General features: G+C 47.4%; 1 protein-coding gene and 1 long non-coding RNA gene across 2 annotated transcripts in view; one reads left to right on the top strand and one right to left on the bottom strand.

The window, feature by feature from the left end:
- Window positions 1–18,140, bottom strand: part of LOC142592710 (UPAR/Ly6 domain-containing protein bou-like) — a 41,541-nt gene that overhangs the window by 12,220 nt on the left and 11,181 nt on the right. Inside the window, exon 2 of the mRNA XM_075704301.1 lies at window positions 4,822–4,992. Coding sequence (XP_075560416.1) covers window positions 4,822–4,992 — 171 coding nt within the window. The remainder of the gene's footprint in view (window positions 1–4,821; window positions 4,993–18,140) is intronic.
- LOC142558010 (uncharacterized) lies at window positions 14,836–17,839 on the top strand. Its single transcript, XR_012822915.1, has 3 exons — window positions 14,836–15,082; window positions 15,177–15,276; window positions 16,833–17,839. It is a non-coding gene; the product is annotated as an uncharacterized LOC142558010 (long non-coding RNA).

Raw genomic sequence — 18,140 nt, 5'->3', positions numbered from 1 at the left:
ATGCAAGAAGTTTGTTAAAAGCATGACACTGATATAATACGCATAAAGAAATAAGATCAAACGTGAGAGGTATGCATTGGGAGGCAGGAAACAAACACCAGCAAATGAATGGCAATAAGTACAGAATGCATAGTCGATTGTTTCTATAAACAACAAAGTGTAAAGCATAAGCATTTCATAACACACGGCTAAAGAACTCTCAAACGAACACAAGTAGCCACATCACAAATACAGCAACTTTTTTTTAAATGGCTTGTTAGAGATACCACCTTCCTACTTCTTCAGCTGTTACTTAAACATGCAGACAAAACTTGCTCAGCAAATCACAATACAAATGTAGCTAACAGTGTGCTAATAACCTTCTTACTCATAGCAGCTTATAGACTTAAAAGTACGTGCAATTGAAGAATTGTAGCCCATCATTAGCCAAGACTAAAGGACAATGGAAAATAAAACAATGCATATTATTCTGTTTTAACACTTGCATTTAAAGGAATTCTAATGCTATACCTTTCATAGATGGTCGGGGTAAGGGCGCTACTGCTGTGAACTACTCTATCCTGGTATAACACAAATTGAGGTTGCAACAAAGCATAAAGCAAATGTGTTCAGCGTCGGCTTCTCACGCTCCAGGGACACGTCGTCGCCGTTGATGTTGAAATTGTACGCAGTGACGATGTCCGAGGCGTCAAAGTGTTTCGCGCACACACGTGTATACTTCGATTCGAAATTAAAACCGCCACTTTCCTGCGGCCCGCTTCCATTTCTCGCGCTGCTCCTTGTTATTAGGTAAACAGAACAACGACACCTTTTCGGTCGTGCCCTTGTAGCCGGAACGGCACCCAGGCACGCAACACGTGTTCGGCATCGTTGTCCCACCCCACCACTTCAACCAAACAGCCCAACACTCGAAAAATAGCACAGCACATGCACAGAACGTACCCGAAAAGTCAGCTCGCCTCGCACTGCGGCGCTGCGCACGCATTTCGGTACGCGAACGATGCCCTCTGTGGCACAGTGGCGCCGCGTCGCGGCACCTTTGGGCAGCATATGAACCTCTCCCATAGCGTGACGGCGGAGTTTCGTGACCAGAAAAACATGGAAGGACTCTGGTTATAGCAACCTGTATATAGGTGGTGAGGGCTCAGCACGCCTGAAACCGGCAGCGTCACCGCTGCGGCGGTTAGCAACATATCCACGACTGTATTCCCTCGATTCCGGGGCCGGCTCTCGACCAATCGCACTATCTGGGCGTTGGCTTAACCTCGATCTTGCTGAGCATAACTAAGAAGGTTGAATGCCTCAACGTGCGTTGTATACGATGCCGACGTCGCATGCCGAGCCCAAATCAGAGGAACTGGTAAGTGGGTTGCATTGATGCAACTATCGCAGCGGGAGACGAACGAAAATACACAGCAAGAGACGCGCACGTAGCGCGCTGTCGTCCCGTGCGCCTGCGTTGGCGAGTTCCGCGCTACGAACGCTCCCAAAAGCTGATGACTGCAGGGCCCTGTATAGTGTGACGCGTCGAATAAATGGTAACGCTGATGGAGCGAGCACGCGTGAAGTCACGCACCTTTTTCGCCCGTAAAATTCCGATCTCCACGTTCCATTCGCATGTATTTCCACCATGTCCACTGTTCGCGCGCGCCTGCACCAAACCTACCGTGTGTCCCAGCTAATGTGAGCCAAACCGTTCAACGAAAAAAAAAAAAAAAGAGTGAAAAAGCACGGTGCAAGATTAAATGATAAAACCTGCAGTTTTCAGTGGTCAGCGTTCTGGCAACATCAATATTTTTTTTTCGATTAACGAATTCGTCATTTTGGCCTCTTCGTCATCATTCGTCATTTTGGATTCATGCCAAGTTAACCTAATTAATTCTCATGAACTTGTTCAAAATAATTCGATTCGTTTCATTCTTTCTATCTATAATAAAACTACAAGCATAAGCACTATGAAAACTAACCTCAACTTACCGCCATTGGCTTCTCGCCGAAAAATATCCCGACTGGCTCTGTTTCATAAATTATACTATCACCCTGTGCTACGAAATGATTTAATTACGCCACCAATCTATGTATCCCATCGCATTGACCATTCCGACAAATATGGTTTGTATCGTATCACACCAAAAGTTTTTTTCAGTCATTTCTTCCACGAACATAACGGGAATGGAACCACCTCCCTCCAGACATCGTTACTATTACAGATATCAATGCCTTTAAACTAGCACTAGCTAATATTGTATAAGTAGCAGCTATTTTGTACTCGCCAAACATTATTACTGTCTAGTTTTTAACCTGACATTATGTTCCTTTCACTTGTACCCTAGCTAACATTGTAAAATAACAGCAACGAATATTTCTTCTTTTTTATTGTAACATGCTGCATTCTTGTAACCTTTTGAAACTGTTCATACCATTCCCCCTGCAATGCCCCTTGGCCTTGAGGGTAATACAAATAAATAAATGAATGAATGAATAAATAAATAAATAAATAAATCGCTTTCGATGCAGGGCTTTTCAACGGTTAATTGATTACTCGACAATTTTGCCGGGCACTTTTAAAAAGGTTGAAACACAGGTACCTGCTTTTGTAGGGCCCTATCTTAACATTTGAGAGGTGGAAAGAAGTTTGAAACGCAAGTGTGCAAACGTTTGACGAAAGATAATCTTTAACTTGTTAAACACTAAATATAGTTGGCACTAGTGGATTTGGAAAACATAAACAATATATGTTATAAAATGGCACTTAGTGCAGAATTAAATAAGATACAAACCTAATCTAACCTAGTGACACTGGTGAATCCCTGTACAAGAAATACCTAACAAAAATGGCAAAAGTGAGAGGTGAAAACATCGATGAAGATAATCGTCTTGCGGGATACATTTAATCGATTAACCCTACACCGTAGGTCTTAAAGCCGTATCTTGCACTACGCTTTTACAGCGAAGCTGTTAAGGGCTACTTTCCCTACTATGTGTCCGCGTGTAGAAAAGAAAAAAATCCCGAAGACAGTACAATGCCGGGTCGACCCGCGGCGGAGGCGACGCAGGCGTTAAGCACTCTCCATATGTGGGCCGATCCCGGAGATAGTGCAATGCCGGGCTGACTCGCGGCGGAGGTGCAGTTCGCCATTAAGGGGGCCCACATACACAGCTTCGCTTTGTCATGCTTCTTCACAGAGTGGAAGGGCACGGAGTTTTTTTTTTTTTTATAATTTGTTTCGTTGGAACATCTTAGCTGACGTTAGCTGGGGCACCATATGTATATACCGGGTATACAGTGGGGCCCACCGTGAGGAAAGGCTTATCAGCCATATCTTTGCTCTCCTGGTAGACTGAATCTCGTATGCTGCGTAGCTTGCGTTTATGTTTTGTGTAGATGGGCAGTTTCAGCGAGTAAACGGCATCACCTGCTGCCTCTTCTTGGCGCAGAGCTGCTTGAAATAAACCGCACCAATGAAGCCAAGTCGCTTCACAGTACCTGTGAAACGCAGGCATGTGCTCTCCTAGAGTAACCGAATCGTTCCAGATTAAATGTGCTGCGTTTCGGCAGAACCCTGAAATGATCGTATGGAGACACTTGACTTACGCCTTTAACCTTCCTTTACGAGAGCAACTGGCAAATCGAATAAAAAGAGGCACCCAGTTATCGAGTATAACTTAGTTTTAAGTTAGCTATACCTCGCAATACTGTCAGCTGCTTCTATCAGAGCACTTAATGAAGACAAATCTAATGCATTAGTTTGTCTGCGTTAGATTACTCATAGTGCGTTAAGAGGAAGCTTTAGCTCGGGTGCTGCTATATCCGTGTAAATACATGTAAATACATGTAAAAGGAGAATTCGATTTTCTCGACAACCACTGCACCAAATTTGCAAGGTTTGTCGCATTTAAAAGAAACACTTACGATCTAGTGACTGCTGGTTTCGAATTTCTGATTTAGGTCGCAAACTTTTATTAAAAATTTGCAAAAAATCAAAAATGTTCAAAAAGCGAAACTATCAAGTTTACAACTCTAACTCTTCAATGGAAAATGATATCACAATTCTCTGAATTGTATCTAACAATACATCTAAAGCGGACAAAATTGATAAGTTACATATGATTCTAAAAAAGATTAGTAATATGAAAATACAGCTTTTGCAGAACCCTTGTACACAAAGCAGCAATTTCACGTAAGATATAAATTAACATATAGAATTTGTCCGCTTTCAATGATGTAATGGGTCCCGTTTACAAAACCGCGCATGATAGATTTTCTTGATGCAGAGTTATTAATTTGTAAACTTTCTGCTTTTTTTTTCTAACTTGAATTTCTGAAAATCTTTTTAACAAAATTCAGGCCCTAAATCGAAATTCCGCTCCCAACAGTCATTAGAATTTAGGTTTCTGTTTGAAATGCAACAAATTTCATTGTATTCGGTCGAGGGGTTATCTCAGAAAAAACGTTTTTGCGTTTTACATGTGTTTGAATAGGCCGCGTCGGAGTTGGGCCCGAGCTAAAGCTTCCTCTTAACAAAACTTTTCTTGTAATCAGGGCGAAGTTTTATAAGACGGCAGGCACCTCTAAAGAAAAAATCAAAAACGTCGTGCAATCGAGAAGCGATCCCATGACTTCTGTATATGTCGCCCTCCACTGCTTCATTCGGCGGTGGTCCTTCCCCAAAGGAGAAAGCATTTTTCAGCTGCTGCGAAACTCTCTCATACACGTAATTCAACTCGTGCTAAGACGATCTGCGTGCAGTCCATCATCCGGGTTCCACGCATACACGCGAGCATTCGCACTCCGCGGGAAATCGAGGCGCGTCCACTCACTGGTAGTGCCGACCACCTTGACGCAGAAGTGGGCCGGGAATCGTCCCACGTGACCGTCCTTGGGCACGGTGCAGTCGATCACGTATCGCGCATGCGCCGGGTGGAACGGGTCGTGGCAGTTCCGGTTGGTGCCGTTCACGCTGCTGCACGTGTAGCAGTTGATGGCCGACGCTGCACGGGAGAAGCAGCAGCGGCAAGGGATCAGCAGCGGTCGCCGACAGCGTTGCCACAGATCATGGTCAAAACAGAAGCAGATTTCTGCTCGAAAAGGAAGCAGAGATAAGTAGATTAATTGTGCTGGCAAAATATGTATCTCTCTATTCTCCACCCCCCCTCTCTATCTCTCCATATTTTCCTCTTTTTCTTTAAGCTGAATGAGCTTTTAATTCGGTTTTAATTCGGTTGCGCCTGCATTAGCATATAGACCCCAATGGGCCCTCGGCAGTTTATTTGCTCTTAGGATTCAGGCGTCACTTTCAGCCTGGCAAAGGTGTGGAGACGAGAACTTGAACACGGGGTCTCGACAGCAGGTGTTCTGTATGCCTCTACACCACGCCACTGCGTGCAGTGGTAACTAAAGTTTGCTGGGAGAGGCCTTCGCCCTGGCAGTCGATAGAAAGGATATATAAAAAAATAAGCCGATGATGAAAAGTAAGTAGACGAGCGTTTTCTTATTTCGCCTCCACTGCGGCAATGCGGCCGCCGCCGTACACGAATCGAACCCGCTATCTCGTTCGTGTCCAGCAGCAGACGCTGGTTTTGCATAGTGAACACCCATCGGTTTCACCCGTTCAACCTGGTTGACCTACCCGACAGACGGCTCGCGCTATCGATATGCAAATGAACAGCCGCTCGTTCATCAAGGCGTATGCAGACTAACCCATATCTGGATCGAACATCTTCCGCCAACCCCTTTCGCTGCGCCGCCGGCCCGATCTCTCTGCCTTCCGTCCGCGCCATTAATCATCGCAGCGGGGCCGCGCGGCATGTGAAGCTGGGCGGAGGCGCTCGTGAGAGCAACAAACAAAGCGGCGGAATGAAAGAGGGCAAAGCGTACAAGCGCCGTCATAATCGTTGCACGACGCGTGTATACCTGGCTGCCACACCGCCGCTGGCATGTTACAGTACAGCGGCGGTGTCACAATAGCGAGAGTTGTGACCCCCCCCCCCTCCCTGCACGTCTGTACAGCACAGCGTGCTGCGCGAAGGGGCGTGATTCGGTGCGGTCGTTTGTGACGCGTCCTTGCAAGACTGGCTCCGGCTCTCGCCTGTCAGCCGCTCACTCTCCGAGGTGAATATGGGAGACAGGGTTGTGTCGGTGGTCGCAATTAGTAGAATAAAAAAAATTGGAGGACGCTTGAGCTTCGCCTTTAAGAGTGGAACGCGATGGCGTTCAAAGACTCCTTACTGCTTCTCAAGCTTCCCGGGAACTGCTGCTTATGTAACCGTAACGTTTGCCGGGAAACGCTGGCTGCGAACGCTATGCACGAAGGCGAGCTTTGTGGTAGAAACGCGGCCTCTTGCGTGGGTCGATCTCCTGTCATCGTTTCGCACTTTCCATATTTCATTCTAAGAGCTAACATAAAGGACACGCGCTGTCGGTATTTTTTTTTTCCCCATTGCATTTGTTTGTGGGCTGCCGTTCACAATGTTCCGAGGAATAAACTCCGTAAAGAATGAAAGACAAGATGCGAGAAATGTTGGTCGTAAAGAAATGGTTGGGTGTGCGTGGTTCGCAATTTGGTTCGACAATCTTTCGACTTTTGAAATTCGCCGGACGCAAGACGCCGGATTTCCTGCGACGCGGGCTCTTAACGCTGTGGCATGTCGGCGCATGCACGCTTGTTTCGTTTCGCCGGTTAAAGTCGGAGGTGCCCAGACATGATTTCCCTCGGTGCTGCGAACACCGAAAGACGTTCTCTTTAGTTTTCTTGAACTACGATGGAAGCGCGAAGCCTTCGTACGTTTTCCCGCTCGTCTGCCAAAACGTGTTTGTGATGTACGGCGGCGGAAGGACAGAAAAAACGCAATCAGTATGATAAAGCATATACCAACTTATATAACCAACTTATACAATCATTATTTCATTCCCAAAACCAGCGCAGAATGGAACCACCTTCTTGCATCCATCGCTGCCATTGTCGACACTCAGAAGTGCCATTGAAGATTACTTATTTGGTTAAGTTGTATTTTCATAAATTGTACTATTTTACACTTGCATATGTATTAACCACTCCTTTCTGTAATGCCCTCGGGCTGTGAAAGTGTTTGTAATATATATATATATATATATATATATATATATATATATATATATATATATATATATATATATATATATATATATATATATATATATATATATATATATATATATATATATATATATATCACAAGAAGCCAACAAACAAGGAGACAAGGATGACATAGATGATATTGCTTGTACTTAATAACTGAATTAAAGAATTGTTAAATAAATGGAAGTTAAAGTGGATGACAAAAACAGCTGGCCGCAGCTGGGATACGAACCCACGTCTTCGCATTACGCATACTCTTTCATTTTCATTTATTTATTATTTTTTTAAATTCAGTACAAGTAATTTCCAGTATGTTGTTCGTGGTGTCTGTGTTTGTTGGCTTCTTGTGATAACATTAATAACAGTTGCGCCTTTCGGTTTCCTTTCCCCTCGTTCATATATATATATATATATATATATATATATATATATATATATATATATATATATATATATATATATATATATATATATATATATATAGCTTACAAAGAAAACGACTAAACTGAACTAATTTTGAACTTACTGATGCGCAACAGCCTAAATTAGAAAAAGAACTGATATTTGACCTTCATTTTCTCTTGTCATAACAAACTTCTCATCGCAAAATTAAAGAAAACAGTTACGAAAGAATACTTTATTACATTAAACTTATTGTTTCCCTTTAGTGCCTCTTTAAGGCGTGTATAAGCATAGCGGAGACTACACATGCATACATGACGCTTATTTAGTGCCTACGAATAGGCAATACAAAGGGGGGGGGAAGAAGGGATGAGATGATGGTAAGAAAAAAACAAACAGTCGAGGCAAATACTCGGCGAGCACACACGTACGAACGCACAAACACGCATTGCGCATGCTCACAAAGACACGTCACGAGTTGCAGCGCTGGCGTCATTTAACGACAAACGGTATTGGCGGCGAGGAGTTACGGAGTCGCCATCTATCGGAAGCGCCTCGCTGGCGTAGTATGAGGGATCACGTGGCGCGCTCCTCATAGGTTTTGCTGTCAGCGCTCACTAAAAACACCACGCGCGAGCTCTTCCGGACATTTCTGTAAGTACTTTCGAAACGAGAGAAGCTTTTTACTGTCTAAATAATAATCTTGGGCAAACTGAAAGAGCACAATCGTTTACAGACGCTATCTCTTTACCGAATACGTACAGTGAACGCCACTGCGCGCGGTCGCCGCGATGGAGTCTCCTGAACCGGCTTCTTGCGTGAAAGGTAGGTAAACGCTGAGAGCAAACTACATGAAATATGTTCTTATAGTGTTTGTATAACTAAATGTAGCGTAATAGAATGAAGCCTCAATGCAGCGATCGCACAGATTCGCAGCGACCGACTGCGCGTCTGCATGCTTGTCCGCGCACTGTTTCGCTTTCGCCGCGTGCTCGTTTTCGCACTGTGCCATGAGCTTTAGGCCGCAGAATATGAGCGTTTGACAGTACACAAGCAACCATTGTTGCGTGGGCGCTATCAGAGCTGTTCAAAAAATAATTTCATTGTAGAGACTTCGACGGCTACGGGGACTGTGATGTACGTGCCGTCGCGACGATTCAATATTTTTCTTTATTCTAAATTCTTTTACCTTTCAATATTATTTCTAGAGTTGCGTCACACTGTATGCTTATCGGTGTTCTCAGCGTGCGATTTCCCGCTGCTCCTTTTTTGTAATCCAGTGCACTGATTCATAACACAAACATGACCATATGCCATGCTTTCTTTTTAATGTGCTTCTTACCACTCCCTTTCCACTCCACTGAACTTGCCAGTATCTATAGCATCGACAAGTTCATAGACCAAACCGTCGTGACATTACTCGGGCAATGGACTCGGGCGAGCGTCGACCTCAGTGCGCGTTTTCCGAACATCACAGACACGGCGCCGTAGCAGAAATCTTCCTCGCGTCTGTGCTTGCTGGATACTCGAGTTGTAGCCGATGACTGTTTGCCGGTTTTATGGTTCGCGAGCCAAGCTTCACGCGGCTTCTTGTCCTGCGCCTACGTGTGAAGAAGGCTGACATCGGCCTCCGTTACGTACGCCCGGCACTGCGGCACCGAGCAGTAGCCTACCATGTTGCGCGCCTTCAAAGGCAGCCACTACCTATTGTAGTGCTTTCAAGCGTTGTAAAGGAGACATTCGAAGTGGGGAAATCTCCCCACTAAATGACGACCGCAGCGTACGAGGGAATTTAAACTCTCGTTTTCAGCTCGCTTCGGCGCTCCCGAAGCAGCCGACGCGGCCGCTATGTCCACGTGATCCCTCCTAGCACGTCACGCCGACGGTGGCGCCAGCTTTTCCAGTGGTGGAGCTCGAGGCCAATAAGCAGCGCAGCGAACGACACACACGAGAAGGCAGAAAAAAAAAAAAATAACACACACCATGCCGGTCGCTACGCGCAGAGGGCGGGAAACAATAATAATGGTGACGTGAAAGAGGCGGAGTTCGCGTTAACGCCGACCTCTGCTCTGGGAGGTTTGTATAAGGTATCAGCGAACTTCGTTCAATGATTACGTGTTTATCGACCTCATACCGGGCACTGCGGTAACGACACAAGGGAGGCGATCGATCACAATTTGGTGATTCCCATAACGAACCCTGTTGTTTGTGAGCCAACGACGCGGCTGGAATCGACATCTCCCGCGGAACGGTCATCTGTTGGCTGTCCTCGCGACGAGCGTATTGTCGCAGTCTCTTTTAATAATCGCCTTCTTTTAAAGCGAATAGCTTTCTTTGGCTCTTTCGGCTATTTTGGCGGTTGGCCGATGATTGGACTCGGCAAGGAAAACGTTCGTTCGTTCGTTCGCTCGCTCGCTCGGTCGGTCGGTCGGTTGGTCGGTCGGTCGTTCGAGCGAGCGAGCGAGCTTGCACAATCGGGTGAGCTTGCACAATCGATGGGACGATACCGCCAAGTGAAATGCCGTCATCTTCTACCTTGCGGGAGTGGCTCACCTGTAGTTTAAAAATCACGAAGCCGACTTCCAGTCCTGGTCCGCGTTCAAGGCCGGTTTCGCTGAAGTTTTCGGTCGCCCCGCCGTCCACAAGTTGCGCGCCGAGCAGCGGTTATGAGAGCGAGCACAACAACCCGGTGAAACATTCACCTGTTATATCGAAGAGGTTCTCGACCTGTACAAACGTGTGGATGTTTCTATGCCCGAAAATGAGAAATTGAAGCACACTTTGAAGGGCATCGCCGATGACATTTCCCAAATGTTGATCGCCAAGAGTCCGCGCACCGTAGCAGAGCGCATAAACGTGTGCCAAAGCTACGACGAGTTGAGGAGGCAGCGCGATTTGACCAGGCGCCCCTCAGTGGCTGACGAGGCCCTCTCTTCCATGACCGTCCTCCCTGATCGCTCCCCCCTGCTCACACAAATCCAAGCTTTCGTGCGGGAGGAAATTGCACGTCAGCTCTCTCTACTGCCCTTCGTTGAGCTACCCCAACAGCAGCCGCTGCCGTCACAGTCTCCTACACAGCTCGCCCCTACGCTCCGGCGGGTTATTGAAGAGCAAGTTGCTGAGGCTCTACCAATGCAGCATCAGCAGTACCCTGTCGCCGCGCCACTTACTTACGCATCCGTCGCCGCGCAGCCTTCTCGTCAACCACTCGTTGCGCTATATCCACGGCCGCTACCATCCGTTCGTCATCCCGTTCATTGGCCTGCTCCTGCGTTTGCTAATCCTTGGCGCGCACAAGACGACAGGCCCATATGTTATGCCTGCGGTATTCCCGGCCATGTTGCACGACTCTGCCGCCGCCGCATGCTGCACGCTGATGGGCTGGTGCAGTCGCCTCCCTTCGCCGACGTGCAACCTTTTCAAGAACCTTATTTTAGTCGGCAGTCGAACAGGCCACCAGCCGAGCGCCCGGTCGTTACACGTCGTTCACCTTCCCCGCGTCGCCGCTCGTTGTCCCCCATGCGTCGGCGCCCTTCACCCACGCAAGAGGAAAACTAAGCGCCGCAGTTCAGGAGGCAGGAACTGCGTCGCCATCGATCTGTACAAGTCCTCCATTGTCACCTTCGAACATTGTCGACCTTACTGTTGACGGCGTCCTTACCGTCGCGCTAACTGATACTGGAGCAGCCGTGTCTGTCCTAAACGAACGCCTCTCTCGCGCCTTACGAAAAGTTACGACGCCACTTTCTGGGTTTTCTCTTCGCACAGCAAGCGCCCAGCCAGTTCAGCCTTCAGCAGCATGCACAGCTAGAGTTGTTGTTCAGGGCGTTCTCTATACTGTGGAGTTTGTGGTTCTTCAGTGCTGCTCTCACGACGTGATACTTGGGTGGGACTTTCTTTCGCGAAATAACGCCGTCATCAATTGTGCACGTGCTGAAGTCGAATTATCGCCTCTGTGTGACGTGCCCCTCGTCTGCGCCCCTTCTCTTCCCGCTAAGCTAGTCCTTCGGGAAGACATCGCCATACCGCCGCACTCGTCTGCCGTTGTTCCCGTCTTCTGTGGCGCTGTCTCTGAAGGCACTGTCCTCTTCACTCCTTCGGAACTCTTCATAACCCGCAAAGATGTTCCCCTCCCTTTCGCCACGCTTGACATTTCAGCCGGTCTCAGCGCCATCGCTGTCTGCAATCCGCTTCCTACAGCCCTGACGGCTCTTTGCGGCGAAGCACTTGGCCATGTTAAGCCTCTTGATGACATGTTTATAACCGACGTGCCGGATGCTTCGTATACAGAGCTCACTGACTTCTGTGCACTTTCCACTTTTGCTACGCCATCACCTGACTTATTCACACCTTTCATTGCCGATGACCTTACCTCCGAGCAGCGCTCTCAGCTTCTTCGCCTGCTTGCCCAGTTCCGTTCTTCTTTTGATATCGCTCAGCCTACTCTGGGTCGCACGTCAACCGTCAGCCACCACATCAACACTAGCTCCAACGCGCAATTGCGGCAGCGCCCGTACCGCGTATCCGCCAAGGAGCGTCAGGTGATCAGTGAGCACGTGGACGACATGCTTCAGCGCGGCGTCATTCGACCTTCCAATAGCCCGTGGGCATCACCGGTGGTTCTCATCACAAAACAAGATGGTTCTATTCGGTTCTGCGTCGATTATCACCGTCTTACTAAGATAACGCGAAAAGACGTCTACCCTCTACCACGCATTGACGACGCTCTGAACAGCTTGCAAGGCGCTGAATTTTTTTCTTCCTTGGATTTACGTTCGGGCTACTGGCAGGTTCCGATGTCGGCAGTTGATCGCCTTAAAACTGCATTCATTACTCCGGATGGTTTATACGAATTTAATGTGATGCCATTTGGCCTATGCGATGCGCCTGCTACGTTTGAACGAATGATGGACAATATCTTGCGCGGTCTAAAATGGAGCACGTGTTTGTGCTACCTCGACGACATCGTTGTGTTCGCCCCTGATTTCAGCACGCATCTTCTTCGCCTTACGCAAGTGTTGACGTGCTTGACCAACGCAGGCCTGCAACTGAACCTGAAGAAGTGCCGGTTCGCTGCGCGCAAGCTCGTGATTCTGGGTCACGCCGTATCACACGACGGCATTTGCCCCGACCCATCAAAACTTCGCGCTATGACAGAGTTTCCGAAACCTAAGACACTCAAAGAACTCCGTGCCTTCATCGGCCTCTGTTCTTACTTCAGACGCTTTGTTCGCAATTTTGCCTCAATTATATCACCTCTGACACAACTCTTAAGTGGCGCCAACGACCTAGCCTCCTGGTCTCCTGCTTGCGACACCGCGTTCGTTACCTTACGCCGTCTCCTGACGTCTCCGCCTATACTGCGACACTACGACCCCACCGCCCCAACTGAAGTGCATACCGATGCCAGTGGTATTGGCCTTGGCGCTGTCCTTGCGCAGCGCAAGCCTGGCTACTCCGAGTACGTCGTTGCTTACGCCAGTGGTGCGCTCACCAAAGCAGAACGCAATTACAGCGTCACAGAAAAAGAATGCTTGGCCATCGTTTGGGCACTCGGGAAGTTTCGCCGTTATTTATACGGCAGGCCTTTCCATGTCGTTACTGACCATCACGCCCTTTGTTGGTTATCCTCTTTAAAAGACCCGTAAAAAATGACTATTGATTAACCATTGATATATTGTTGGGGAATTGTTGAAACAACGGACTTCAACAAATCTTCAAGAGCAATTGAGTTCACTCAACCCTTGCACAACAATATTACCGTTGAGTGTTCTCAATAAACAATTTATTGGGTAATTTGTGTTGATTTTTCTAGTTGCTTTTTTGTTGTGTAGCAGTTGAGTCCAGTATACAATAATTAGGACTCGCATATGAAGACATTCCAAACATTTATTGCGATGCGTTCCAACCTCATTCCTGTCACTTTGCGGCAGGTAGGTTCTTCTTTCGCCTCGCTTTCATTAAAAGAAAATAATGTGTGACCGATGGGGTGGAATCGAAGGTCGGCCGTCGAGCCCGGTACTCTAACCAATAGGCCACGAACGCGCGCATACTCCTCTCATTCGAAAGCCAGTAAGTTCTGAAATGCTTGGCGCGTGCGCCGCGTGCGCCGCGTGCCACTTCCTGGTGCTGTCGCTACAGTTGGCGCTTTGAAGCGCCTATCTCCGGGACCGCCCCACTTTCGTAGCCATTTTCGCTACGTAAAAACTGCAACGTTAGACTAGATTCATGACCGCCCAAGTTCATAACGATTTATTTCTTCGCCGCTGTACAAATGCCATCGTCGTTTTAACATACACTAGATGACATAACGATTGGTACGATCCGAAATGAGCACGTTTCGGGGAGCAGAAGAATGCGAAATTCACTTGCAAACACGGTGACTACGCGCATGTGGAGTTCCCAAAAAGTAGACACGGCGGCAGCGCGGCCGGCGATAAGACAGGTGCCGACAGGCGACGACGCTAGCTTCGAGCATCCGACGCGCTGTGGGAACCGTATGATGCAAGCGCGCACACGCTACAAACATACACGGGTGAGGACTTCGAATTTCCTACGACGTACCCTCTGTCCGCAAAGGAAATATAGTTTTGTTATCTAATGTGCGTGGTACTATAGATAAAAGAACGAACGCGCTTTGAGATCGCAGCGCGCAGCCGCTATAACCATTGACTTCAAAGAGCTTCAGATTCAGCAACGGCCGCAACAGTATCACAGCTAATCGCTGTATCTGCGGCTGCTCCCGTCTCTGGCCTTGCAAGAAGCACGCGTTTTATTTGAGCCTCGCCGAACTGTCGTCGTCTCATCTCCCAAGCCTGCAGGTCTCGTATGTTCAGTTAAGAACACCAAAGGGAAATGAAAGAAGTACAGGTAACGGACTCTTATTATACCTTACTTGTCACCTCGTTATCTGCAAAGGCATTACAAACTATTTGAGAAGTTTTATTTTTGTAAAAATAGCAGAACTAGTAGTAACCTTTATTTGTAGGTGGCGCGACAAACGTCAAGGTAGCGTTCCGGTGTGTATGTGTGGGCGCAAGCGGGTGCAACCGAGCTTCGTTTTGCGACACTTTTGCAACAGTACACACGGATACCGCTAGTTTCGTAGTCGCATTTTTGGTCGTAGTATTTATTGTTTACGCTACAAATTAGGTTGTTCTTAAAAACTGATAAAGGTTAGTTGACAAAAAATTATTGCTAATTAATTGGCGGTTTTTAAGTGCCGTTATGTTGTGTTTGAAAGGTTTTTATAACCGAATACGATAGTGAAGCTGTGAACGGCTTTCGGACTCAGTTATTCGGTTGGAGTTGTGCGGTGGTTCGCGCCTGTGCTTCTTGATGAAAGTATTTTTTTCTTTTCGGACATCATGACGCACATTTTAGTGAAATGCTTTAACGGCGATAAGTGGGACGTTTATCCCTTGAAGTGGTTGGCTTACCCAGCTACTAGTCTTCTACTGATGTTTGAGCCTGGTTGTTTTAATGAGTTGGGCGGCAGAGGTCATGATGCCTGTTGGAGAGAAGGCACCCCGAAACAGTCGCAGCCGCACTTCTGAAGATAGGTAAGTAATTTCGTTTTCTTGGGCACGTAGCCTCTTTTTCTATTTTGACATTGACGAGCGTGAGGTGTTAAGCTCACCGTTCACTTTCTTCTAGCAAACCGCGTGGCCCGGAGCAAATGCGCGCGATATTAACTCTCGCTGCCTCCATCACTTCGTTTGATACAATGGTAGGCGAAGAGGCAGCGGCGCCCCATGTGCGTAAAATTGCATTGCTCCATTTGTTCCTGTCTAATAACGTTTCCTTCATTTGTACGAGAGAACACAATTGGAACATAAGGATCGGCTTCTTTGCGCAGTGATAATTTTGTACAGTGGCCACGTCATCTTTCAGGGGGCTCACGTGGGCCGTCTAAGCGCTTGTTATCGCGTTCCGATACGTGAGAGGCGCGCTGCCTTTCAAGGTATTTAGGCAGGCACTACGAGCTTCTAGGAGAACCGCGACAAATAATTGTGCAGCAGGTGTGCAGCTGTGCTGCGCTTGTACCACACTCGTACCGGAAGGCAGTGTTGCACTTCACGCTTACGCATTTCGTAACTATGGCGGCCGCCGTGGCAATTTGGGGCTCGAGGTCATGGATACGATCCCTGCAGCGGCCGCATTCCAAAGGAGAGGAATGCAAAAACGCTCGTGCATTGTGCATTGTATGCACGTAAAAATTTCCAGGAAGTCAAAATTAATACGGAGTCCCCAACTACTGCTGCATCATAATCAGATCGTTGGTTTGGCACGTGGAACATCAGAATTATTTTTTTCGTAGTGGCTCATCGTATACCATACCGTTAGTGTGATCACCTTTTGTGCCGTAGCGGTTAAGCGCGCCACGATTTAGGTTGCGGCTAATGATGCGGCGCATCGCGAAATATATTTCGCCTCTTTGGGATTTGCGGAGAACGGCCAACCGATTAGTCGCAGCTTCCGCGCGGTGACTACACGGGTACACAGCGCAAATGAACAGAGGCGTGGTGACGACGTCGGCAAAAAACACAGCCGCCGACGGGCTCACCTTATCGCCTATCACCGCCAAAACTACCGCAGTAAGCATCTTTATCTAGCGCGGCGGGTTGCCGTTGAAGGCGTACTGTACAATTTTAATAGGCGATAACCTAAACATGCCACCGTTCTCTGCTGCCTCTTTGAGTTGGACCGATCTGAATGTGCATTGCTTCCAGAAGCGAAAGAAGCGCCAATCGGCGCGTTGTCGCCTCAAGCTGAGCGTCGCACTCGAGTACCGTTTGCGCGGTGAAGAATGACGCGTGCATGAAGCTAGCTCACTGCGCGGACGCTACCGCGCAAAACGCGCAAGGGGGTGTACGCGACGTTCTGCACACAAATCGCGCGGGATGATCGGAGCCACGCCGGAGCGGCTAGCTTTAAAGAAGCGGTACATCATCTCACTCGTACAGGCACGCTCGCATCGCTCTCGGCCTATCTTTAGGTCATTCCTTCTGCTGGACTTCTACCCAAAGATTCCATATCTGCTTGGTATCGGCTATGCACTGTCGCGTGGTCTTTGGTTCTGCGAGAGAGCCGGGAATATTTTTCGCCGCTGTGAAACATCGCTGTGCGTGTTTTAGTTAACATTTACCGTAGCAACCCATTTCTTCCTTTTCTCGATGGCACTCGTACAGAGTCGCAAATTTTTACTTGCCAGTATAGTGTGTACTTCCATTTCGTGCGTAGTTATGTGCATTGTGTGGCAGATTCTTAATCCGCGTAATCTCATTTTCTGTCCACATTCCCTTCTCACAGGTCACGCATGCAGCAAATTCCCAGGTGCTAAAGTGTTCTACGCCAAACACACCTTGGCGTCGTGCAAGAGACACCCGTTGATATGTGGCTGATTCACTAGCAAGCTTTCATCTCTGTTGTTTTAATCGCGGTGAAAGACGTGTGATAAAGCTTGTATATATTGACGAAATAATTTGTTTCAAGTTTGTTATTTTGCCTTCTCACAGTCAGCTGTAGCTCTTCCTGTGATGTGTTAGTGTACGAAACATTTTAATGTATGTAACATATTCAGATGTATTTTGTGTATTCACACGCAAGCAGCTTCAAGTGTTCATGTGTTCAAAGTTGGTTGTTACAAGGGTATGCTTAAGCCCTGCCTTTTGAGTCGCTTTGCTTTCTAGTCATAAACTTAAGTCGAAAGTGAAGACCACAATCATCGTTTTGATTGAATTCATATGTATAGGTTTTTTCAGATGTATTTACACTGCTAGAGTGCTGTAGGTACTAGCCTATGTCTCCAGGTTCGATGTAGTGTTGCCTTATGTACTGTAATAATGTTTCACGTGCACGCATCTTTAGTGTAAATAAAGGTACCTCAAGTTGATCAGTCTCTCCTTTGATTTTGTTTGTGTTATGAGCAGGCACGGGGCATGCAAGTGTGAACAGCAAAGCAATTTCAATATATGAATAAAAATCCACTAGCCCAACGAAACGTCAATCATATTTCAATGGCGACTTCTGAAATCTCAATGCCATCCCAACTGTGCCACAATGTGCTTTTCAGTGCTGTGGCAATAATAATTCAACAGGTCAACAGAACTATCACAACGTCAGTTTAACGGAGAATCAATGGTAACTCAACAACCATTCAACAAAACGAACACAACGGGCCGTCTAAGCACCATGGACTTTCAATGGTAACTTAACAATTATTCAACATTGAGGTACCCAATGGTGTTTCAATTAAATTTCAGTGGCCAATATTCAAGAGTCCTCAACACTCAACCCAACAATTCTCCAACAAACTCAATAATTCCTCAATAAAAACTCAACATCGACCAACGAGAGTTCAATGCCTTCTCAATAATTTTTTTGTACGGGGACCCGTCTGGACGCCTTGCCCGCTGGGCTCTGCACATTCAAGAATACGACATACACGTCATCTATACTGCTCAGGTCGCAAGCACACTGACGCTCTGTCCCGCTCTCTGCTGCCAGCCGACACGGCCTCCCTCTCCACCATTGAGGCGGTATCCTGGGTCGACATCGCCACCTGCGCATCAGAACAGCGCAAGGATCCTTGGGTGGCCTCTCTTCTAGGTCTCCTTT

The sequence above is a fragment of the Dermacentor variabilis genome, chromosome 9 (genome assembly GCF_050947875.1).
Source record: "Dermacentor variabilis isolate Ectoservices chromosome 9, ASM5094787v1, whole genome shotgun sequence".
NCBI lineage: Eukaryota > Metazoa > Arthropoda > Arachnida > Ixodida > Ixodidae > Dermacentor > Dermacentor variabilis.
The sequence above is the reverse complement of the archived record's forward strand: the minus strand, read 5'-3'. Positions and strand labels throughout refer to the sequence as shown.